General features: G+C 45.3%; 3 protein-coding genes across 3 annotated transcripts in view; all 3 read left to right on the top strand.

Annotated features, from left to right (window-relative positions):
- LOC146968260 (beta-enolase) overlaps positions 1-25249 on the top strand; it is a 471092-nt gene that overhangs the window by 78531 nt on the left and 367312 nt on the right. The window lies entirely within an intron of this gene.
- Positions 1998-10949, top strand: LOC146968276 (uncharacterized). Its single transcript, XM_085760197.1, has 4 exons — positions 1998-2063; positions 7379-7420; positions 8071-8358; positions 10254-10949. Exons 1-4 carry the CDS (start codon positions 2033-2035, stop codon positions 10553-10555), a joined length of 663 nt encoding a protein of 220 aa, XP_085616323.1. The 5' UTR covers positions 1998-2032; the 3' UTR covers positions 10556-10949.
- The window catches only part of LOC146968275 (uncharacterized), a 36130-nt gene continuing 25357 nt past the window's right edge, over positions 14477-25249 (top strand). The window contains exons 1-4 of the mRNA XM_085760303.1: positions 14477-14542; positions 18994-19341; positions 19888-20004; positions 21112-21483. Coding sequence (XP_085616429.1) covers positions 14506-14542; positions 18994-19341; positions 19888-20004; positions 21112-21483 — 874 coding nt within the window. The 5' untranslated portion in view covers positions 14477-14505. The remainder of the gene's footprint in view (positions 14543-18993; positions 19342-19887; positions 20005-21111; positions 21484-25249) is intronic.

Raw genomic sequence — 25249 nt, 5'->3', positions numbered from 1 at the left:
TCACTGGAAACTGAAGATGCACGTGGTGATGGTAGGTTTTCACAAAATAAAAGAGATATTTATGAAATCTGGAAAAAGGACAGTTGCTATTTGCAGGTGTTTCCATTGAAAGTTGTTTTGCGAATGAGCCGTACAGTCTAGTCTCACGATATCCCGCAATTCTCTTAAATTCTCGTCACGTGAGACTTCACTTTGAGGAAGATGGACGTAAGCGTCTTGCGTTTCCATGGTGACGGGACAGTGATCTCGGTTGCCTCTACAGCTGCTCTCTTCCCATGAACCAGTCCTCCCATTAAGCTAGTCTGCTCTCCCTGCCTCCCTTGCCTACCAGAAGCTTCCTCCTTCAGCTGTTGTTAACATTTCCATGTTTCTCATATTCTCTGATGTAAACTGTTTTCTTGTCTGTAACAACATCTCTGTCCCGTCTGTCCGTCCTGGGTGAGGGATCCCTCCTCTGTTGCTCACCCTGAGCTTTCTCCTGGTTTTCCCTGTTAAAAGGGTTTTCTATGGAGTTTTTCCTCAGTGGATGTGAGGGTCTAAGGACAGAGGATGTTGTTACGATGGGATGTAAAGCCCTTTGAGACAAACTGTTTGCAAAAACGGGCTATATAAATAAAATTGCCTTGCCTTGCCTGCTGCTTATTGTTTTCAACAGGAGACGAAGGCAGCGTATCATGGTCAACGATACTTGGGTCTCCTCCTCCGTCCACACGTTTCCAAGTTTCCATCTCCAGTTTTTTATTGCAATATTTAGGTTTTGTGCATTTCCAGGGGCAATGGAAAATGCAGCTACTGAAACAGTGACGCAGCAGCTGCTCCTGTCACTCAGGCCACAGGATGTTCAGATAAACTTTAGTGAAACCACAGCTCCGTCCTGCTGACGATAGCATGCAGCTCTGACCACAGTCCTGAGGTAAAACAGAACAGAGGACAGACCAACACCACCCACCTGCAGCTCACTTCCTCTGTTCTCAGAAGCTGCTGTTTGTATCAATGTGTGAAGATACAGGTCTGTATTCTGTCTGTCTCACTGTTAGGGGTGTGCAAAGCATCCAGTATTTGTATTTGTTGAGGGAGAAAAGGTATTTGTATTTGTATTCAAATAAAATTCGAAATAGGTGTAAAAATGCAGTTTTTTGAGTTACACTTCTAATTGTAAAAATAAGTATTCTTTAATTAGCCAGTATAATAATTATAGCTGTATATGCAATATTGGTTGATGTTTTTCATAAATCCAATAATAAATATGGAACGAGGAACATAATTAAAAAGAAAATAACATACTAACAGCCATAACCTCATCCAGCCTTAAACCAACAACTTATAAATACCATTATGAACATTATGAACCCACCAACACACGTCCTTGTTGGAGGATGCTGGACAGACAGAACATAAACAAGTGAACTATCATTAATAAATGATCATGAGTGACTATTTCCTGATGTCAGGGTTCATTATGGTTCATGAGAAAAACTATTGTTTAAAAATGCCACTCTTACATTGACTGCAGTCGTTCCCAGGAGAACAGAATTAAAATGCTTTCAAAAATTCAGTTTTTAAGATAAAATTCTGATATTTGCCAAACTTAATCAATCACGACTCCAAAAAGTTTTCTTTTTTTTTCAGGAAGATTGAAAATGTATTCACCAAGAATTGACTGGTATATGTTTACAGTAGTGTTTACAGTCAAACGTTTTCATGCACTCAATTTTTCAAATATTAAATATCCGGATGTTAACTTTGTGGAGGACAGTCAGAAGATGCAGTCGGAGCACATTTGGTGTCAATTGAGCTAAAGTTGTAGGAGAAGAAAGGTTTAATACATTTTACAAAAACACAGTGATGAGCTTCATAATTTGCATTGTTGCTTATTGACAGACACAAAGACAAACAGAGGAACAAAGACGACTATGGACATAGATATCAGTGACATCAATGACTTTAACAGGAGGTGAGACCAGAAACAGGAAGTGGTGAAACTTAAGTTACTTTGCAGCTCAGACCAACAGTCAGTCGTTACCACGACAACATGAAGACTGCATCTCTCTCTCTGCTGCTAGGTGAGTCAACACACACACATTATACTGATCTCTGACCTCTGACCTTCACTGATCTCTGACCATGGATGTTTTATATGAACAGGATACTGGGTTGAATATGGTGTAGTGTACATTCATTTCTATTAGAGTTTCTCTACTGGAACATTCACTCAAAAAGTTTCTGTCTTCCTGATTACTTCCTCGTTATGCAGTCCACTGAATATGCACAGTAGTGTCACCTCCAGGCAGTGGCGCCGCCAGGATTCAATTTCAATGTACGCACAGAAACGGCAAATAGGCTACAACAGTTTTTTTTTTCGGGGGGGGGGGGATCGCTGTGCTTATCATGCCACGTAGCAATGGGACTTGTCGCTCATTAATATACTGCACATTGGTTTAACAATCAATGATCTTGTTATGATTGGATGTTATTACATGTTTGACCGCTAGGCGGCAGTACTGGTTAGTAGTCAGCTTACCGTACCATATAACGGGGTAGAGCAAGACTGCATGGAGCCACAGGTATGTGGTTGAGAACGTGAGACATTAAACTAAGTTACTTGCTATCAACACGGCCTCATCCTTGGAACACGAACATGACATGGTACCAGGAGTAAACTCGAATGGGCGACATGGATTTAAAACCACCGGAAAGTTTGAAACTAACGGGGAATGTCGACGAGAACTGGCGCACCTTCAAACAGCGGTTTCACCTTTATGTTGCTGCTAAGGGACTCGAGGCAAAGCCGGAAGCAAGAAAGGTAGCGCTGCTGCTAACGATAGCAGGGCCACAGGCCATAGAAGTATTTAACACGTTCGTGTTTGACAGTCCTGAAGATAATGAAAAGTTGGATGTAGTGCTTAGCAAGTTTGATACTCACTGTTCTCCGAAGAAGAACGAGACGTACGAGAGGTATGTGTTTCGGTCTCGTACACAGCGCCAACATGAGCCCTTCGATAGCTTCCTGACGGACTTGCGGCTAAAGGCGCAGTCCTGCAACTTCGCAACGCTGACGGACTCCATGATACGGGACCAGATTGTCTACGGCGTGGAGGATAAAAAGGTCAGAGAGAGGCTACTACGGGAGATGGAGCTGACGCTGGCAGGAGCCATTAACTCATTGAGTGCCGCGCTCCTTTCCAAAGTTTTAGTCAAGTGTACCGGCAAATTAGACCATATTTGACTTTTTATTTTAGAGCCATAGTGTATTCTATATTATTGCCACCAACACATACTGTAGCTCATTTGAAAGGTTTAACTTTATCCTTCAAATGGCCACAAACCGTTTGTTTCTACGTGCCTCCGTTCCTGAGAAAAGTCAAGCTAAACATGGCTGGGTTTCACCAAAATCCCTCCTTTTTTTCTAGAAAAGGAGATAGAGCGTCTTTTATGAAAGGTGCTCTGTTTGTGTCTGTCGCTCTTCTGACACTCGCATTTCTGGATCAAAGGGCTTGTATAAGATAAATATACACAACAATTGTTGTTCTATTCACAAAACCACCATCGGGGGCGGGGGGGGCGCCACTAAACAGCAATAACACAGACGCACCGTGCCGTGTCACAGCCTCTCGCCGCGGAACGTGAGGCTCTGCCGGCCACAGCGGCTCGCGAACACCGGTCCCGCCGGTGGTCGCGGTCCGTCTGTGGTACGGGTCGGTGGTGCCGGTCTGCTTTGGTCCAGAGACCATCAGATTTTACCGCGGGAGGACTTTGGGGAGGACACGGTGTTGCTCCAGATGAAGACCGGGCGAGACAGTGGGCTGAGAGCTTCCTGGTTCAGCTCCCAGCTGCTGCAGCCTCGCGGGTGAGAGCGGAGCAGCAGCGGAGCAGCTGCGCTGCATCTGCATGCAGAACTCCGTTTGCAGAAGCTGAGTTATGATAAAAACTTCCAGTTCATGAGCTGTCATGTGACTTTGATCGTCATCTATTTCAGTTCTCCTCGTCGTAGAGTCCCCAAATTTACATATAATGTGTATTAAAGTGTCTATTTTCATAATTTAAAAAAAAAGCAAAAAACGAAAAATTTCGTTTTTGGCACTCAACGCATGGGAACGAAAAACGAGAAATTACGTGGTTGGCACTCAATGAGTTAAGATCTGCCAGGCCAGTGAGCTGTCCCAAAGGCACGTGAGGACGTTCAGCGAGATGTCTGCAGTCGCCTCGGCGCAGAGCGACAGCGCGGCAGCGGTTGGAGCAGTGTCGTATCAGCGGAGACGGCGCACACAGACCCGGCCTGCACAGCAGGAGGACGTGATGATAAACTGCAAGCGCTGCGGCTCACAGCACAAGCCTAGACAGTGTCCAGCGTTTGGTAAGCAATGCTCCACTTGCCAAGGCAAGAATCATTTTGCTAAACAATGCTTCTCCAAACGGAAAGAGGGGAAGAAAGGAAAAACTGTAAACTTAATAGACGAGCCTGATCTAAGTGACACGTTCTTTGTTGGAATGGTGAATTGTGAAAGTGAACAAATAAATAAGCCAGACAATGTAAATGATGTCACTACAGAAGATAAGTGGATAGCTCCTCTAATGATAAATGGAACTGTAGTCACCATGAGATTGGACACTGGTGCGAAAGCAAATCTCATAAGCATGTGTGATATGAAGGCAATGAAAAATAAGCCACAAATAAAAAGAAAAGAATCTGGACTGAAAGACTACAATGGGCGGCCAATCAAATGTTTGGGCACATGCAGGTTGAGTGTCACAGTTAAAGGAAAAGTGCACCACCTATCCTTCTTTGTTGTGAATGAGGGACGTGAATCACTTCTGGGTGACAGAGCCTGTGAAGAACTGAGGCTTGTGGAAAGAGTGTATCAACTGATATATACTCCAGGTAAACACCTAGTCCTTGCTGATGCCCTATCCAGAGCAACAACAGGCGACAGTGTGAGTGAAACAGATGAAGACATACAGTGTCACGTGAACATGGTGTCGGCTACACTGCCTGTGTCTGACACAAAGTCAAGACAAATAGCGGAGGCTACAGCAAAGGATGCTGAGCTACAGCATGTCATGAAGAACATGGATGAGGGATGGCCAGCTGGTTCATGTCCACAATTTTACCATGTCAGAGGTGAGCTTAGTACTGTGGATGGTCTGCTGTTGAAAAAGGGCAGGATTGTTATTCCACGGGCTTTGAGAATGGACATGTTGCACAGGATACATGAAGGCCATCTCGGCATCGAAAAGTGCAAAAGGAGGGCGAGAGACACGGTTTTCTGGCCTGGACTGAACAAAGACATTGAAACACTTATAAGTAAATGTGAAACATGCCAGAAACACAGGAACAAGCAGAGCAAAGAGCCTATGGTGGTAGCTGAGGTGCCAACAGCACCATGGCACAAAGTAGGAATGGACTTGTTTCATCTCAGAGGTAAAGACTATTTAGTGGTAATGGATTACTACTCAAACTTCCCTGAGATGGCGCTACTAACAAGCTCAACATCAACTTGTGTCATAACACATGCTAAATCTATCTTCGCCAGGCATGGCATCCCACACACCGTGGTGAGCGACAATGGCCCCTGCTTCAGCAGCAAAGAATGGCAGAAGTTTGCAGTGCAATATGATTTCAAGCATGTGACGTCAAGCCCACACTATGCACAGTCAAACGGGCAAGCTGAAAAAGGAGTTCACATTCTCAAGCAACTCCTAAAGAAAGCAGCTGATAGTGACTCGGATCCCTATCTGGCTTTATTGAGCTACAGAGCATCACCTCTTCAGTGCGGCCTGTCACCAGCTGAACTGCTGATGCAGAGGACGCTACGAACAACATTGCTGAGTCATCAAGATGACAAATTAAAGCAAAAGAATCACTCAAAGATTGAACATGAGCTACGACAACAGAAAATGATGCAAAAGTCATTCTATGACAGAACAACCAAGCATCTCCCTCCACTGACTACCAACGCCACAGTCAGGATTGAGGATGCTGATGGATGGAGTACAAAAGCAACTGTCCTGCAAGAAGTTGCTCCACGATCGTACACGGTGAAAACTGATGATGGACAAATCCTCAGACGCAATCGTCGCAGTCTGTTAAAGACTCCTCAAGGGACTGTTGGTGAGCTCAGTGTAACCTGTGGTGAATCTCAGGTAATTCCTACACCTGCTATGGACTGTAACACTGACTCTCACACACCTACTCCAAGCGAACCTGAGTTAAGAAGGTCCACAAGAGAAATCAGAAAGCCTGATAGACTGAACTTATAAACAAAGACAATTCAATATGCATGTTAAAGATGTTGAACAAAATGTATATTGATTGATGTTGTGAATGTGTTCTAAATGGTCTAGTGTTGGCTTATATATGTGAGTTATGCAATCTGATATAAACTGTTTATACTGCTTATGTGTTGCAGAGTTATGCTGAATGAGAAATGGTTGAAATAACTGACACAGCTAATGTGATGATTCATGTTAATGCATTTTACCTTAGAAAAGGGGGGATGTTATGATTGTTTGACCGCTAGGCGGCAGTACTGGTTAGTAGTCACCTTACCGTACCATATAACGGGGTAGAGCAAGACTGCAGGGAGCCACAGGTATGTGGTTGAGAACATGAGACATTAAACTAAGTTACTTGCTATCAACACGGCCTCATCCTTGGAACACGAACATGACAGATCTCAGCACGTTTAGCCTGTTACAAACAACAAGTGTCTTTATCACACCCCCTCAAAATAAACAAAATTGCGTCTTTTTTTTTCACCTATGAAAAAAATTGTACGCACAGTGCGTACAGGATTCCGGCTGGCGGCGCCACTCACTTCCCATGATGCTCTGGGCTCCTCCCATCATGCCTCTGGGTACTGAGAGTGAACGGCGTCCTGCATTGGACGCTGTGTGTTCATGAAAGCTTTGTTAGTGGGTTTAATGAATGAGTGATAAGACTTTTACAGGACTCACACAGGCTTGAAAACAAAGATCATGATGTGAAAAGTAAGATGGTGCAGTTGTAGGTTTGCTGTGATTGTTAACAGTTATTTAACTGTTAATTGTTACAATTGTTAAAGGAGCAGTATGTAAGAATGTGGCCAAATCTGTTGCAGTCAAATTCAAAACACAGCAGCGCGTTGTTTACCCCTCCCAGACATTCCATCATTCAATATTAATAATATTAATCTAACAAAATATGGTGATCAGTCTGCTTCATCACACCACAAACACAGAGACCACAAACTTTACCTCTGCGGCTTTTAAACCATTAAATGAATGAATTACTATTGTTGAGAATGTGAGTGTTACAGGGCCAGGTATGAAAAATCGATTAGTGTCACATCAGTAAACCTCTGACCTCCGAGCTCCACTGACCTCTGACCTCCTGTTACAGGTGTGTGTGTGTTGCTGCTGTCTGGACTGACTGTTTCTGAAGGTGAGAGAGAAAACTGTTACTGTCTGTCAGTGTCTCTCTCTCTCTCTCTCTCTCTCTCTCTGTCATTAGCTGTGTCCCAATCCAGCGGCTGCAGCCTTCGGAAGCAGCATTTAAAGGTCGATTACGTCACAGCGTCATGACTAGGCCTGTCCCAGTTCAAAGGCTCCTCCAAATGCGGCCGACGAATGCAGCCTTACTTTGCCGGTTCTAGGAGGACGCACTGCACCTATCCTTCGTGGCCTCCCGTATCCCAAGATTCTTTGCACGCCGTTGTTGTTATTAGCAACCTAGCATGCTAGCCATCGAACGTTAGTGGCTCTGTGCTGTAGCCATGGTAGCACCATTCTACGACCGGCTTGGAGGTGTGGTCGCCCGCTGAGCCAGGCTTTCCTGGCATCACAGGTGAGGAGCCGTTGCAAGTGGCACTTTCAAATGTTTAATGTTAGGATGTTGTTTACATTCGGATGCAATCAGGAAATGCTCCGAAGGCTAGACCGTCACATTTACCAACTGTTGACGCGGCCGTCAGAGGAGCCTCCGAAGTCATTGCCTCCATGGACCGCGTAGGCTGGGTCCTCCGAAGGCTGCACCCGCTGAATTGGGACACAGCCTGTGTCTCTCTATCTGACTCTCTCTCTCTCTGTCCTCAGTGTCTCTGGACGTCAATCCAAACCTTCAGCAGTTCTTCTCTCTAGACTCAGTGTCTTTGAGTTGTGTTGATGATCACCAGACAGGAGGACAGACAGTGAAGAGGACCACAAGAGGACAGGTGGATCAGTGTGGTTCAGGGGGATTTGGGGTCTCTAGTGGTTCCTCCTGCTCCATCTCAGCTCTCTCCCAGTCAGACTCTGGAGTTTACTGGTGTGAAACCAGTTCAGGACAGAGGAGTCTCCAGGTCGACATCAGTGTTGTCAAAATCCCCAAGAGTGCAACTAAAGGTGAGAGGTTCAGACTCTGTAGCTGTAACTGTCTGTATATGACTCTGGTCTGTAGCTGTAACTCTGTCTAGGTGGTTTGCAGCCATGTGATTCTGCAAAGTTAAGATGGGGGGGCAGGAAGTGGAGAACGGTGATTGGAAATGATGGAAAGTGAGTAGGGGAGAGCGTTTTCTTGACATGTCTAAATTTGTCAGCATGTACATCATGTATGACTTAACAGAACTGCAAAAATTCTTGAGGATACGTCTTACTTTGACCCAGTTACAATTAAAGCAGAAGTAAGCGATCCGGTCGTTTTGGCTAACTTTGTTAGTTAGCAGCCCCCGCCCTCGTCATGGATCTATTGGTCCTCGTCCCTACGTCACCACATTCACGCGCATCCCTTGGCTGCACACGCAGCCCTTCATGCCGTTCTCTCTCCTCATTGGATAAAGCTTGTAGGATACAAGGAAGTATACAAGACGTTTTCTCCTGGGCTCAGAGCAGAGCAGAGTGACTGACAGACCCGTGTTTCAGACCAAACACTCTATGTAAGTGACTGCCATCGGAAGATAGAACTATTTAAGACGTATATTAACACAAATATTCCGCTTACTTCTGCTTTAAAAACACATCCTACAGTTTTTCAGTATAGAAACAACTCAAGTTTAAGTGTCGGGAGTCACTGTCGGGACGAAAGTAACAGTCGTTACTTGAGCCTGTCTGTCACTGCCGGTACGACGGTCACACTGTGAGGGACGGCACATTCAAGCTGTGCTGCAGATGTGTCCATTCAGGCTCTCTCAATTTCTCCTGCTGTGAGAATCCCAGTCCGCAATTGGCTGTCGCCGCGGTTGCCTCATTTGCATACATTTGAGCCTCTCTCAATTTTTGTCGCTCAAGTCGCTCGCATCATGTCGCTCACCACCGTCGGATGCTCCGGTCGCCCATCGTCGCCATCGTACATTGAAAATGAATGGCAGCTGGTCGCCGTGGTCAGGGGACAGTACCTCTGGACTGGCAGACCGGGGTGGTGGTCCCTATCTTCAAAAAGGGGGACCGGAGGGTGTGTTCCAACTATCGGGGGATCACACTCCTCAGCCTCCCGGGGAAAGTCTATTCCAGGGTGCTGGAGAGGAGAATTCAGCCGATAGTCGAACCTCGGATTCAAGAGGAACAATGCGGTTTTCGTCTCTACACCCTCCGCAGGGTGCTCGAGGGCGCATGGGAGTTTGCCCAACCAGTCCACATGTGTTTTGTGGACTTGGAGAAGGCTTTCGACCGTGTCCCACGTGGCATCCTGTGGGAGGTGCTCCGAGAGTATGGGGTCGGAGGCCCTCTGCTGAGGGCTGTACGGTCCCTGTTTGACCGGAGCAGGAGCTTGGTTCGCATTGCCGGCAGTAAGTCAGACCTGTTCCCGGTGCATGTTGGACTCCGGCAGGGCTGCCCTTTGTCACCGGTTCTGTTCATTATTTTTATGGACAGAATTTCTAGGCGCAGCCGAGGGCCGGAGGGGGTTACGGTTCAGGAGCCACTTGATCTCATCTCTGCTTTTTGCGGATGATGTTGTTGTGTTGGCTCCCTCGAGCCAGGACATCCAGCATACTCTGGGGCGGTTTGCAGCCGAGTGTGAAGCAGCTGGTATGAGAATCAGCACCTCCAAGTCTGAGGCCTTCAGGAGGTGTTCCGGGCATGTCCCACCGGGAGGAGGCCCCGAGGAAGACCCAGGACACACTGGAGTGACTGTGTCACTCAGCTGGCCTGGGAACGCCTTGGGGTCCTCCCAGAAGAGCTGGAGGAAGTGTCTGGGGAGACTTCTCCAACAACTGCTAGACATCACGTGCAAACCACCTATATGACTCTGGTCTGTAGTTGTAACTCTGTCTCTGACTCTGACTCTGGTCTCTGTCGTTCAGGTCAGGTGATCCTGGGCATCCCTGCACTTCCTGTGATGAGAGGAAGTGATGTCACTCTGAGCTGCAGCGTTAAAAGTGGAAACAGTGATGCAAAGACAGAAAAGGCTTATTTCTACAGGAATGAAACCAAATTTGGATCTGAACCTGTCAGTGAACTGAAGCTCAGTGGAGTCCAACAGTCTGATGAAGATCTCTACTCCTGTTCTACTGATCAGTTGGGAAGGTCTGCTGAGAGCTGGCTGAGGGTCAGAGGTCAGGAGGATGACATCACTTCCTGTTTCTATGACACTTTAACGATATGAGAAACTGATCACTGCACTGAACCAGGTTCTGCTCCTGTCTCCACAGATCCCCCTCCTCCTCCTACATCCCCTCCTCCTCCTCCTCCTCCTCCTACATCTCCTCCTCCTACATCTCCTCCTTCTTCATCTTCTTCTCCTCCTCCTCCTCCTCCTCCTCTCTCTCTGGTCAGACTCTTCGTCCACCTCCTGGTCTTCTGTCCGTTCATCGTCTCCACTGGTCTGATGCTGTCCATCTACTGCAGCAGGGACACAGGAGACAAAGCAGCCGTCTCCATGGAGATGAAACAGTCTGTTGGAGGAGCTCAGGGATTGGATGAAGAGTATGATGATGTCACTGCTGACATCACCACTGTGCATGAGTTCTGATGATCAGTGTCTCTGCAGCTTGTCTTCATGTCCTTCAAACTTGCTTAGCTCAAAGTCTGGCTCATGTTACTGAGAGTTCTGTTCCATCAAGATTATTTCCACCTCGGTAACCGTTCTGGTTTTATATGTGACTCAAAACATAAATACATTTTCAATGCACACACAAATATGTTTCATTCCATAAGTAAAAAACACATATAAAAAATAAGATTCATAAACATATGCACACATGTATAGAAAATAAATAACAAATATGTGCATGTACAAGTATTTGTAATCTTCATCAAATACATATTTGGAGCTTGCTACATTCATATATGAACTGTTGGACCTGCATTTACAAAGTGCTTTTAATTTGTAAACCTTGCCGCCGCGACAGGTGGCGGTGGCATGACATGGTATTTCTCGGGACATTAGACGGCATTAGACAGTCTCTGTCTCGCTGACCTGCGCGGTCCTGGTGCGCCACAGGTCAGCGACACCCAGTCTGTCTGTTCTCCACTCTTCCTGAACGGCTCCGAGCTGAACACACCCCTCGGGTTAAAGTGGAGCGCTCCAGCCGAGTCTCTCCACTCCTCTCACCTATACGGCTCACTCCGCTTGAGACATAGGCACTCTAGCTCCGCTGTCCTGAAACAAGTTTAGTAAACAATTATTCAAATTTGTTGCTTTTTGAAGCATTTCCTAAAGTCAGCAGTTCTGCTGACTGGGGGTGGAGAGGAGAGACATGGCATCATGGGCGTGGTAGTGGGGGGAAAAGTGGACCTGACTACCCAGGGCCCGAGTAGAGAGAGGGGCCCATGAAAATCCTGATTTTTTTTTTTGTGTGATGTTTTTATTTCGAATGAATTGGGCCCTCCAATTAATTGGTGTCATAATTTATTTCAAATATATTGATAACATCAAATGAGAGAATGAACTTAATGTCACAGTTCTCCCAACATATTAGACATTCTGGGGCCCCCCTCTTGGAGATGCAAAATGGTTTAGTCCGCCCAACAGCGACCGGCAACAAGTGTAAGGTCAGACAGTGCGCCCAGATCAGAGACCTGTGTGCAGGACATCATGCTGCCCAAAAAACATAAATCGGGCTATCAGAAAAAGAAAGAGAGGAAACAAAAAGAAAGACGGCAGAACGAGGGGAGGCAGCTGCTGACTGCTTTCTTTCCCAAAGGTGAACCAAGTTAGCTTGTCATGCAAAGTCCAATTAAAGTTAACATAGTCCACTCCAGACAGCTGCTGCTTATATTTGTATGCTCACGTGAAGTCTTTAGCTTAGCTAGCTGCCAACCAGGCTGCTTGCGGCTGTAAGTATAAAGACAATTACAGGCCAGCTAACGTTAGTTGTCAATATTAACCAGTTTCAGAAACAGAGAGTGGCGCAGCCGCAGCAGCTGGAGCAGCAGAAGCAGCAGTGGTCAGTCCTGGCAGCTCTTCTGAAGATGAGATTAGAGATGAGCAAAGACAAGGTGAGATCGTTGTTCAAGTATTCAAAGGCGAGCTCCCCCCTCCGACCCCCCCTTACGTTGGTATATTGGTTCGCGAGGTGGAGAGAGAGAAAGAGAGAGAGTGGTGCTGACTGGTAGAATTGCTGTCTAAATATGAGTTGTTTACCTGAAGTTTAAAGTAAGTTAGCCTTTTGGTTCAGTGTGTGTGCTATAGCATTTTGTCTACTAACACAGCAGAGCTGAAAGTGAAACTCCGTGCTGAGATTTAATGAATGATCCATCTAGCAATATTGCTGCTGCATATATCAACATGTAAATAACATACCAATATCACTGTAGGCTCAAGTGCACACTAGTAATATATTAATTGAGCAATAACGCAATTTATTATTTTTGTCTGGTAAAAAGCCTTAGCATTGCGGTGCAGTGCTGTGCTTAAAAGCTATTGTCAATGTTCAATAAATTCATGATGTTACCAAAGCCAATGAATAATCATGTTAAATAACTGTGATCTCACTATCAATCAAAAATGATTGTGATTCTGATTTTTGCCACAGATAGATAGATAGAGAGAGAAAGAGATAGGTCTGGGTGGTGAGAACATAGAAAAACAATTAGCTATTCTTCTCAATCTGGCTGAAAAATGGCTTAAAACATTTTTTTTGCCTCTGCAACTTATTGAGCATGATGAATACTGTGTGATAGCAAATAATTATTGATTTGATTCTGAGTGTACAGTTGTCTCTTGTTCTCCTGTTCAAGAATGAATGTTTTACATCAAAATTTGCACGAGTGTCATGGATCAAAATGTTAGTACACAAACCAGATGTAGCCTAATGTTTTAGGTATTTGAGCACAAGTAGGCCAAATGCATCAATTCAGAACCACTCATCAATATAATCTGATCTGATTGTAGTTGATTGTAGTAGATTGTATAAATACACCCCCCCCCCCCTTTTTTTTTTCTCTCACGCGCCTCGCGGGCATGGATAGGGGCCCACTGACATTGAGAGTGTACAGGGCCCAGAATTTGGTGCTACACCCCTGCATGGCATGACGTGATTCCGGATTTCTTACTCTTTTTTTTGCATATTTGTCACACTTAAATGTTTAAGATTATCAACAAAAAATGTCATATTCAACAAATAAAACCCAAGTAAATATAAAGTGCAATTTTTAAATGATGATTTCATTTTCTAAGTATTGTAAGTAAGTATTGTTTGCTCTGTATAGATTATCATCTGGTTGAGATGCTGCAGGAGATTGATGGGAGGGGGCTGGTTGGAAAATGTGCCCACTGTCATTTATTTTTATTTCCATAACTTTTTTCTATTTACTGTACCCACATTCTGCATTTTTCTTTTCTCCTCTTATCTGTCATGTCTGAGCAGTTTTGTGTTTTGAGAAAATGCAATAAAATTATTTTTCAAAAAAAATTCAGAGTGAACGGATACCAGGCTCTGGCAACAAGAGTATACACAGGATTGAATACAGTTAGAGATGAGATAAGTGTATAATACAACATTAATACACAAACAAACGATCATAGACAACACCAGGGGTTGACAGCAAAACAGGAAAAATATAAACTTAAATAAATATTTTGTAAAACTTACAAAGATCATACGTTTGAATTTTCACAATCACAGAGGGAGGAGATATATTGACCAACATGCAGACAGTTCCAGGAAGTTTGGCTTCTTACCAGAAAATTTAGATTTGTGTATGTAAAATTTAGATAAAATAATTAAAAAATTAATCATATAAAACTGGGAGTTTAGTCCTTTATCATATTCATCATAGCCAAACAAAACATTTTTCCACCATAAATTAAACTGGGGGTAAATATGATCACTGATAAAGCCTGCCAGTCTGCTCCAGAGTTGTCTGGTGGACCAAAATAGGAAATCTCTTTGACCTTGTTGGTTAAAAAAAACGTATGATAGCCTACCAGGCTCTTCTCCTCTCTGTGTGAAGAGCCTGATGACTCGAGGCTATGAGAGTTGGCAGCTCTACCTTTGACATACTGTATGTAAGACGCTCTTATTGTGAAGGAGCGTCCCCAAAACTTCCTGTATAAATCGAAAGTAGACTCGACTGGAGCGGAGAGGAGCGAGCTCGGTGTGTTCGGACAACATGAAGCTGTTAGTGGCGTTAGTGACACTGCTGTACGGTAAGAACACACATAGAAGCTGTGGCTGTGTGCGCCACGTTTGGGCGGGTTACCGGCGTTCGTTAGATAAAGTGATTTAACTTTGTTCAAACTGTGTGTTTGTTCACAACGCACAACCATTTCAATCAGGACAGACTACAAGGACACAAGCTGGAAAATGAAATAACATTTATTGTGCAAACATAATGTTGCTTAGAGGGGAGTAGATCAAGCGTAGTGGACTGAAGTTTAACACGATATACCCCAATAATGTTGCAATCCCGAGCCGGAGGGGGGGGGGGGCACTCCATAAAAAAATCCTAGCGGACAGGTTTGGTCTGCTCTCCCGTCTCTCGCCATACCAGCACCACCCAACACCAGAAGAATGTGCATGCTGATTGAGCCTTGATAGCCGCTATAGGTAAACCATGGAGCTAAAACTGTAGCCGGGGGGTTAAATAAATACGACATGATTTTAATTATTATTATCATTATTATTATTATTTTATTCTAGCTGCATAAAACAGTTAAGGTTGCTTTTTTTTTACTACATACATTTTTTGCAGCATATATTTTTATTATAATTACCACTATGTTATTATAGTTGTAGCCTACATAAGACATAAGAACAGAAAGACTAAGTAAAGTAAAGCACCTTTACCAAGCTGTGCCGTGCCGTGCTTGTGTAAAGCGTGATATAACACAAGCGCAGGCGCGCGCACACACACACACAGACACTCATGCCGGTCCTCAGTACGGAGCAAGAACAAGAACACACACGCACACATTTATAGTTAAAGCAGAGCTGCAGTAAAATGTTTGATTTTTAATTTATTTATTCAATCAATCAAAATGCATTTGTATAGCACTTTACAATAGCCAGGCGGTACCAGAAGTGCTTTACATCAAAGCAGTAAAATAATACACAAAAACAATACATAAAAACACAAGAAAGTGCCACAGTGCTGCAGGAAGACACAAGAAAGTGCTACTAGTGCTGCAGGGTAGGGCTGGGCGATAAACCGAAAATTTATCGATATCGAAATTTACGACGATAACCGACGTCATTTTGCCCAGGTCGGTAAATTCGGTTTTAAAAAATAAAAAAAAATAAAAATAAAAATAAAAGTCGTTTTTGTCTTTTTTGGCTGTGTGTAGGTAGGCTGTGTGCATGTCCCTTTAAGAGCCGTACTCCGTGTTCAGCGTGTGTAGTCACGTGACTGCACCCATCCAGTCTGTAACAGGAAGGGACAGAGCCGGTGACACCGGCAGCAGCGCGGCGAGCGCGCTCATCTGTACTGAGACTGTTGTTATGTTTTCACCTGAGTTAATGACACACACACACACACACACACACACACACACACCAGAGCAATGAGAAAACACCTCGCTGAAATGTCGGATTAAAAACGTGCAGCGTCGGTCGCCACCGTCACATGATTTTGTCAACAGACCAGCGTGAAGGGAGTGACAAGAGATTAGACAGAAACGGACATGTGGCGTGTATGTGCTGAAGTAACCAGCTGACGTTCTTTATTGATAAACAGATCAGCGCCGTCCAGCGGGTCGAGGCACTTGAAGAAGTTTACAAAGTGACGGTAGATTATTACTGTGCGTCTGCTCCGACCCCATTATGAAATATTGGCGGCGATAATTAAGAAGCAGCGGCAGCCACAACTAAATGTAGCGAAAACGTTCAAAAGTTGAAGCCTGGGGCTGCTGAGGTAGTCATCTGGTTGAGGAGGAAGAGCAGCTTGTTCCAAAAAGAAATGTTGTAGCCTGTGTGCTGCAATAATGTGTGTTTATCAGTTGTTCAATAACTCTAAACAACTAAAAGTATTTTATTTGTATTTTCTTAACATATTTTCAGACAGTGTATAGTTTTAAGGTGGCACCTCTGTAAATACAGCAGTTATAGCAAAAAAAAAAAAAAAATATATATATATATATATATAGCAATAAATAGGTCTAGGGGAGTCATGCTATCCGCGGGCGGGGGGGGGGGGGTTAGAGTAGTTATCGTCCATTTATCGTTATCGAGGCAAACTGAACAATATATCGTGATATTGATTTTAGGCCATATCGCCCAGCCCTACTGCAGGGTGTTAAAGGCGCTCTAAAAGTGCATCCAGTAAAATAAAAACAGGCAAAATAAGTACAGGACTTCCCTAGTCAGAGTTAAATGCTAATCTAAAAAAGTGCGTCTTTAGCTTCGATTTAAAAAGGCTGAGGTCAGTAGTGGTGTGAATGTCGGGTGGCAGTCTGTTCCACAGCCTGGGAGCTGCAACAGCAAAAGAACGATCGCCCCACTGTTTGTATCTAGACCTTGGGACCTCTAACAGAAGCTGGCCGAAAGAACGGACTTGGTGACTTTTTGTTAATGTTGATGACTGGCAGTGAGTTCTTATCAATAAAACTGCACTTTCCACATTCTTTGATGTTTTTATTTTTCTGGAAAATGCTTGGTTTTCACCGAACCCGTAGTCATTATCGTATCATATCGATATCGAGATATCTGGCATGAATATCGAGATATGAAATTTTGTCCATATCGTTCAGCCCTAGTTTAAATGACTTGAATTGGACTTGGACCTTTCTGATCATGTGGTCACCCCTAGCGATTGTGGTCTGTGGTCACAACCGCATAGTGTGTTTATTCCAGTGAGTGAATGACTTTAGACACTGAAGTAGTGTTTCAGCAATTCAGAAAAACTACGAACCACAGTAATAAAAGTTGTAGTAAAACATTAACAAAACCTGTTCACATAGAGAGAAGTGCATCTCCTTCAGTAGATTATTATTATTCTATGAGGTAAACAGTGACAATGCTTATACAGTAGGCTAGTTCATGGGATTAAAATTAAATAAAATCACTGGCTCTACAGGAATCACATTATATTCCTCTGGCCTGTTGCTCACATGTAATTTTGGTGTATATGAGTTAGGTGTGTGAATATCTCACACACACTAGTGTAAAAAAAAAAAAACTTGGAGCGCTGATCGTGAGAGGATCCTGAGTGTTCAGGGAGCGACAAACTGAGAAACCTGTGTCAGATGATTGAACCATGTCGTGCGCTCACTGTCCCGTCATTTTCCAAGAGAACATAACCTGCTCCGGACCAGTCGTTCAGCATCTTACCATGGAGATTTATCCCGGTAAGACGTCATAGTACAGAAGACCCAGAGAAGACCCAGAGTTAACCCTTAAGTTACCTGGATAAGCTCAAATCCTGCTTCGTAGCCTCTGGTGTCTTTGACACACAAGCTGTTCAACTTGATACGGTAACCTCGGGTATTTGGGACCGGCAGTAAATTGGGAGTCGGCTTTTACGGGTACCCGAAGTCCTGTCACCAAGCTGCAAAGGACACCACCGCGTCTCCTTCTCTCTCTCTTCACGCTCTGCGCCGATGAGGTGCGTTGGTTCACGCTCAGCACAACGTCTGAGCGGAGCCCCGATGAGCCCCCCCCCCCCCGCGCGCGCGGGCACACAAGCAGCGCGTCGACGTCACCTTGCGGCCCGGCCCGGAGTTGAAATCAAACGCACCCCTCCTGCTGCGGTCGAGTTGAAAACTGGTTGAAAACAGCGCCACTGAGCTTCCATAGAACTACATTGATTTTCAATCAAGATTCAGGCACGCGGCCGCCTCAAAATTTATAATACAGAAAAAACCCTGCATATCGCTGGGGGCGGCACAAAATAAGGTGGAGGCGGCCACCACGCAATTTTGATTTGTCTCCCAAATCATTTCTACGGCTAAATAAATATATTTGTAGGCAAATCTGGGGGGTGTGGCAGCGTGGAGTGCAGCGGTGCGGGTCTCTGGTGGGTGCTTCGGGGCGGGGGCGGCCAGTCACAGCCCCCGCTGCACAGCCCCGCTCCGCTGCATGGTGAAAACAGCAGAGATAATGGGCTTCCAGATCTCTCAGATCGAGTCTCCAAACCAGAAACGTTTGTAACAGCACCGGAAAAAGTCGCCAGATTTGTCGTCGGTCGCTTTTGTCAAAAAAAAAAGTCGCCAAGAGGGTTTGGAAAGTCACCAGATTCAGCGAGAAAGTGGCAACACTGTAGCCGACAGCCGCACAGCGCTGCACGCTGTCCCCAGAGCAGCATTCAAGGAGACCGATTACTCAAACAAGACCAAGATCACACAGTTTATAAAAAACATTATGTTTTGATTGTAGTTTAAAACTGTTTTTACATATCAGAGGACTACCATATTCACACACAGGGTACCTCAGAGTGTCTATTATCGTAATCTGTAAAAAAAAAAAAACGGTTTTGACGAGTTAACTCGTCAGTGGTCGTGAACGTTCGGCAGGCTGTGATGAGTAAACTCGCCAATGGTCGCGAAAGAGTTAAGGTGTTTTCAGTGATGGAGGAGAGGAGCTGCCCTCTGTCAGCTCTAGTCCACATCTGGACATCTGGATCCACACTTATTGTGTCTCTGTCTGTCTCTTTGTGTCCTCACAGTTTCCCAGAATGCCTTGGGTGGTGAGGTGGAGGTGTTTGAAGGGGAGGAGTCTGTGCTGCTGCCCTGTCAGGTCAATGTCACTGATCCTCTAGACAACACTGGGTTGTGGAGCCTTGAACGCCTCTTGGACCCGATCGTTCATCTACGTGTTCCGAGTGGAGACAAACTGGAAGACCAGAACCAGGACTACGCCAACAGAACATCGATGAGAACCGACTCTCTGACGACTGGAGACCTCAGTCTGACCCTGAAGAAACCCACAACCAGAGACAGTGACACCTACACCTGCATCTACAAAGAGAATGGGAGAGAAAAGAGTCGTCAGGAAGTTCACCTGAAGGTCACAGGTCAGAGCTGTAGATACAGGTCAGAGGTCAGAACTGTAGGGCTGTAGGTACAGGTCAGAGGTCAGAACTGTAGGGCTGTAGGTACAGGTCAGAGGTCAGAGCTGTAGATACAGGTCAGAGGTCAGAGCTGTAGGTACAGGTCAGAGGTCAGAGCTGTAGATACAGGTCAGAGGTCAGAGCTGTAGGTACAGGTCAGAGGTCAGAGCTGTAGGTACAGGTCAGAGGTCAGAGCTGTAGGTACAGGTCAGAGGTCAGAGTTGTAGATACAGGTCAGAGCTGTAGGTACAGGTCAGAGGTCAGAGCTGTAGGTACAGGTCAGAGGTCAGAGCTGTAGGTACAGGTCAGAGCTGTAGATACAGGTCAGAGGTCAGAGCTGTAGGTACAGGTCAGAGGTCAGAGCTGTAGATACAGGTCAGAGGTCAGAGTTGTAGATACAGGTCAGAGCTGTAGGTACAGGTCAGAGGTCAGTGACAGTGTTGTGTTGTCTGAATGTGTGATTTTATTGATTGTAATAATTCCATGTCATGTTGTTTGTGTCGACTACAGAACGTCCTACTCCTCCCTGGGTGATTGTTGGACCTGTCCTGGGTGTTCTCCTGGTTGGAGCTGCTGCTGGAGTTGCTGGCGGTTTCATTTGGCTTATGAAGAGGGGCAAAGAAAAAGGTGAGAGAGTATGTGGTGTGTGTGTGTGTGTGTGTGTGTGTGTGTGTGTGTGTGTGTGTGTTAGGGGTTGCACAGACTAGTCGACTAATCGACTAGTCGACTTTACTGCTCCACAATGACGTTTTGAGCTTGACGTCGACTAGTCGCTGATCATGTAACAGTAGGCTACAAGAGTAGCGGCTTGAAACAACAGCTGAGTGGCTGAATGAAAAAAATACGAGCGCCGTCAAGCTGGATAGAACGAGCGCGTACCAGACAGGAAGTCAGGCACAGAAAAGGCGAGAGAATCCGGTCAATTTTCAAAATAAAATAAACGATGATTAAGTTTGCTTGTCCGTCTATAAATATTAGTCAGTTGCGTCTGCACACAAGACACACATCCATACATACAGCGCTAGAGACAGACCTGTGTGTGTGGAAAACCGAGTAGCTACAGACGGGTCGATGTTTGACCGGCGCGGAGAGAGAGAGCAGGAGAAACTGCTGCCTGTGAGACGCCAAGCGCCTGTGAGGCGCTGCGCTTCCACGGGCAGTGTGTCCGGGCTGCCGGCAATTAAAAAAAAAAAAAAACTCTGCTCATATCGACAGCTTTACGTCGCGCACAACAACAACAACCAACAACAGCAACAACCAACCAGAAAAAAAATGTGAGTGACACTGTGAGTGAGCAGGACTGTGATGGTGACGAGGCCTGTGTGTCGTTTTCCTCCCTAATTGTTTAACGGACAGGAGCTACAGTATTATCTTTTGCACTTGTATAGGAGTGTATGTTACAGAAAAACAAACTGATTTACAGCTTGTTGTTTATAAAGCTGCTGTTCTGTGGACTCATTTCTGTGCGTGAGCTGTCAGTGAATACAGATTGTTGCAAAGCATTTCCCTCCTCCTGTGATTTATGATGGGAAAAATATGAATGACGTCATCAGCGACTAGTCGACGTCGACTCGACTTTCATAACATTAGAGTCGACTTTAAAAAATCTGAAGTCATGCAACCCCTAGTGTGTGTGTGTGTGTGTGTGTGTGTGTGTGTGTGTGTGTGTGTGTCACGTTCCATACGTTCTGCTGCTGCTGTCTGATGACATCATCATGTGGTTTGTTGTCTCAGACCAACAGGTGGAGGTGAAGGAGGGGGATGAGTCTGTCCAGCTGTCCCTCAGGAGGACTGACAAGTGGTGGGTGAGGATGAGGATGTGTCGTATCTGTTGTACCACAGCCAACCTGTCTGAAGATGTCAGAGTGGAGTGGATGGACAGAGACGACAGGAAGGTCCATGTGTATCAGAACGGTTCTGTAGAACAGGAGCAGGTTTACAGAGACCGAACAGAGATGAATGAAGACCTGATGAAGACTGGAGACTTCAGTCTGATCCTGAAAGAGCCCACAGTCAGAGACACAGGAGTCTACACCTGCAGAGTCTACAACAAGGACAGAGTCTTACTGAGAGGGATAAGCGTGAATCTGTGGGTCAAAGGTCAGAGTTGTTTGTCTCTGTTTGTTTCTTTGTTTATCTCTGGTTTGTTTTTTGTTTGTCTGTAGTTGTTTGTTTGTTAGTCTCTGGTTGTGTCAGGGTTGGGGAATAACAGGACCCAAATGCAGACAGCAAGGATTCCGGATTCAGTAGCACAAAAAGGATTAATTACTCACAAGTAGTGATGGGCCGTACTGTGCCGAGGCCTCAGAGTGCGTGTCGAGAAATCCAGGAAGTCTTTTATGAAGCGCGTATCGAGGCTTGCTTCATTTAGTGCGAGTGACGTCACTCGTGACGTCTGAAGCCTTGCCCGTTCAGTAAGTTGTTTGAGTGATTTACGAACATCGGGATGGACTGGCCATAGGGCAATATGGGCAATGCCTCAACAGCCGCGTAATGATACGGCCGCTGCGAGGTGTTCCACGTGAAGATGCAGCCATGCTGATGTGGCTGCATTTACAAAAAAAAGAAGAAAGGTCGATCGGGGTCAGCTGTTTAGGGTTAGGGCGTAGGGATTCTGGGGTTCGGCCCAGAGGCCGATGGTGCTTGTGGGACTGGACACCAGGAGGGAGGTGGACCGCCCACCAACGACCCAGAGAAAGGTGGGCCGCCGACTGCAGCCCCAGGGCAGAGGTGGGCTGTGCTGTCCAGCTGGATACTGGAATCAGCAAGAGTGTCTGGCTGCAGACAACAACAACAAAAAACAACAACAACAAAAAACACCTTATTTACCATTGAATGGTTTAACAGTAGGATAGGCCTAGTGTAGCCTACCTAAATAAGATCTGATTTAATATGAAAAATGTATTTCAAAACACAACGCTGATGCATCTGCTCAAAGGCTTAAGCCTATACGTAACTTTACAGTAGGCTAATCTCCGCACACGTACAGTAGAGAGCAAGATTTGAAACCATCAACCAACATAATTAACTAAGATTGTTTTCATTGCTCCACATTATTTAGTCTATTGCATGATTCCACTTGAGTCTTTTATATGATATACTTATGGTAAAATAAAATAAAATATACCGGAGTCGGACTGAAAAAAAGAAAAGAAAGATATTCAGAACAGGCTAGACTCGAACCCGTGCTACTTGTACCATCTGCAGTTAATGCGGTGACTCTACCAGGGGAGCTATGAGATAATCAAAATATTATAATTTATTTAAAAAAGAAAAGAAAAAAGAAAAAGAAATAAAGGTAGGCTACCGTAGGCTACTATGCTGCCCAAAGCATCATTAGTTTAAGTTTAAACATATTCACGAATTCATAACCGGACCCAGACAGGACGTGAAAGGTGCATGTCCGGCCATAAGATAACTCTTGGTCACCCTAAATTAAAACTGTATTACCATACAGTGTTCTTCATGGTATAATGAAAATAAATTATTAGGTGGGTATCAGGTGTTCATTAAATAGGTAATGAAAACACACAAAATAACAAAATTTCATTGTTGCCTTTTATTCAACAATATTTGTCCTCCATTTCCCATTCTCATACCCTTGTCGGTCAGAAATACGCTACGTGTTTTGAACTTAAACGGCTCCAGGATGACTTCTCTCTCCACATCAGAACTCGTCGTGTCGTGAAGCCTCCTATTCCTCCCGGACTGGACTAAAAACAAAACATTTAATCCTTATTCCATCTTCATTTAGACAACAAACCCGAGCGTCAACTGCTAACCACCGTTAACTAATTTAAAAATTAGCCTACAACAGCTCACCCACATATAAACATTCAGTCAGTAATTGATAGCTTTCATGTGACGTCACGGCCCGTATGGAACGCCCCCCTGGCGGTCAAAACAATCCACATCCCCGCTGTCTGCGGCTTAGGACAAGGCAGAAAAACACACACTGCTCCCTGCTGCTTCAAAAATACCGGTGTTATGGCCCAACTGGTGTCTGATTTAACTGGTTACCGTACCGAACAACAGCTGTGCTGCACTTCCGTCCGCAGATTTGTCACAAATTCACAAATCAAGCCGCAGTTCACATGTTACTGCAGCGAATATGCTTCTGTGAGTGAACCTGTTCAGGCAATCTACAGTCAGTCAGCGCCACACTACTCTCACTCTGCACAACACTGCACAGTATGACAAAGCCTGTCATGTTAAAGTTACGAAGTAATGGAAAACACTCTGAAAATACAATAACAACATCGTCCTCGCCGCGCCGCGGTCGGTCCCGACCCCCGTTACCGTGTCGCTGCCGCCGCGGGCGGTGTTGCCGTGTCCGGTGGCGGGCGATCCCGCCGGGTTACCATCGCCGCCGCCGCCGCCGGTCCCGCTGCTATCGGACCGCCGTCATCGTTGCCGTCGGTAGCGGTGCGTAGCAAAGCTCCGGGGGGTAAAGGGGGGGCAGCTGGTCACCGTGCAGCCCAGCTAAGGGCTCTGGTTTGTGGGTGAGAGGAGCAGGGAGCCTGGGCTCAGTGGGCTGGAGCTCAGACTGTGGAGCTCAGCGGAGCTGCGGTACCAGGACGGTGTTCCCACACAGGAAAGTTACAGGTACATTTCTACCACTTCAACGAGTTCAGAAACATTATTTTAAGATCAAAAAACTACAAAATGGGGCTTTTAATCAGACACCAGTTGAGCCATAACACCGGAAATATTGGTTACAAGCGGTGGAGGATGATGGATTCTCCACCAGGTAAATGTAAACATCGCCCAACTGGAGCTTCGGCAGGGAACTGGTCATTTTAAACAGCTGGTATACAGCAGCTGGTGTTGAATATGGGTCACAAGTGCCCAAAACGTCAAAGCTGTTTTTATATCTTTCTTTCTCGGCTGCTGGCAGATGATTTAAGTCATTACTCGGTTGTTTGTCCATAGAAAGTCCGTTGCGGGGCCACTTTGGAATGTTGCTTTTGACCGCCAGGTCCCTGGGAAGTGACGTCACTGAAAGCTATCAATAAAATAAATAGATGTATCCTAAAGGCGGCTGCTAAAACGGTAACGTTAACACAACCCGTGTTGTTGTCATGGTGGAATCAATGCAAATGAAGAAAATGCCGCCGGACTCCTTTTGGGGACGCAAAAAAGTTTGTTTTTTCCTGTCCTGACGGTGGAGGCAGCCTGAGCGTGGAGCCTGCACCGGAAGCAGCCTGACGGTGGAGGTCTGCAGCCAGACCCCTCTCGGAATCAGGGGCCGGGCACTTGGCCGGCTGGATACGAGGCCGGACAGACCTCCGGTTTGTTTGTCCATGGTTGTTTTTTTGTTTCTCTCTGGTTGTTTGTTTGTTTGTCTCTGTTTTTTGTTTGTTTGTCTCTGGTTGTTCATTTGTCTCTGGTTGTCTCTGGTTGTTTGTTTGTTTGTCTGTAGGGGCCCTATTTTCCTGGCGCAACTCAGGGGGGGGCGCAGCGAGGCGAGCCCTGGTCTACTCTCAGCGCAAAGCGCAGCCAACGGACTGGTATTTTGACTGCCCAGCTCCGCAGTGCGCCCACGTCATCAAGACCTCACAGGCAGGTTTCCACAGTTCCAGGCACATTTAAATGCAATAAATAATAATAATAATAATAATAATAATAATAATCACAATAACCCATATTTATTGTAACTATCTGAATCAGCACATACACCTATATCTATATAGATTGTCCCGTCACACTGATGACAGATCAAAGGCTGTCGGCATGTGTAATGGAAACTCAGCCTGACTGAATTAACACAGATGAAACCAGGGAGGGACTGGACAAAAAAGCAGCTGTGGATGCCGTTGCGATGATCCCCTATATTTATTTATTGATTTATTAGAGGCCATAACAAATAAAA

The sequence above is a fragment of the Trachurus japonicus genome, chromosome 18 (genome assembly GCF_045865225.1).
Source record: "Trachurus japonicus isolate A0001 chromosome 18, Traja_1.0".
NCBI lineage: Eukaryota > Metazoa > Chordata > Actinopteri > Carangiformes > Carangidae > Trachurus > Trachurus japonicus.
Note: the sequence above shows the minus strand (reverse complement) of the source record. Positions and strands in the feature narration are given on the sequence as shown.

Bases quoted from the DNA above. Each gene is read 5' to 3' on its own strand.
- LOC146968276 (XM_085760197.1), top strand. From the start codon at position 2,033: ATGAAGACTGCATCTCTCTCTCTGCTGCTAG. The intron at 2,064-7,378 runs GTGAGTCAACAC...CTCCTGTTACAG, and splicing joins ATCTCTCTCTCTGCTGCTAG to GTGTGTGTGTGTTGCTGCTG. The intron at 7,421-8,070 runs GTGAGAGAGAAA...CTCTGTCCTCAG, and splicing joins TGGACTGACTGTTTCTGAAG to TGTCTCTGGACGTCAATCCA.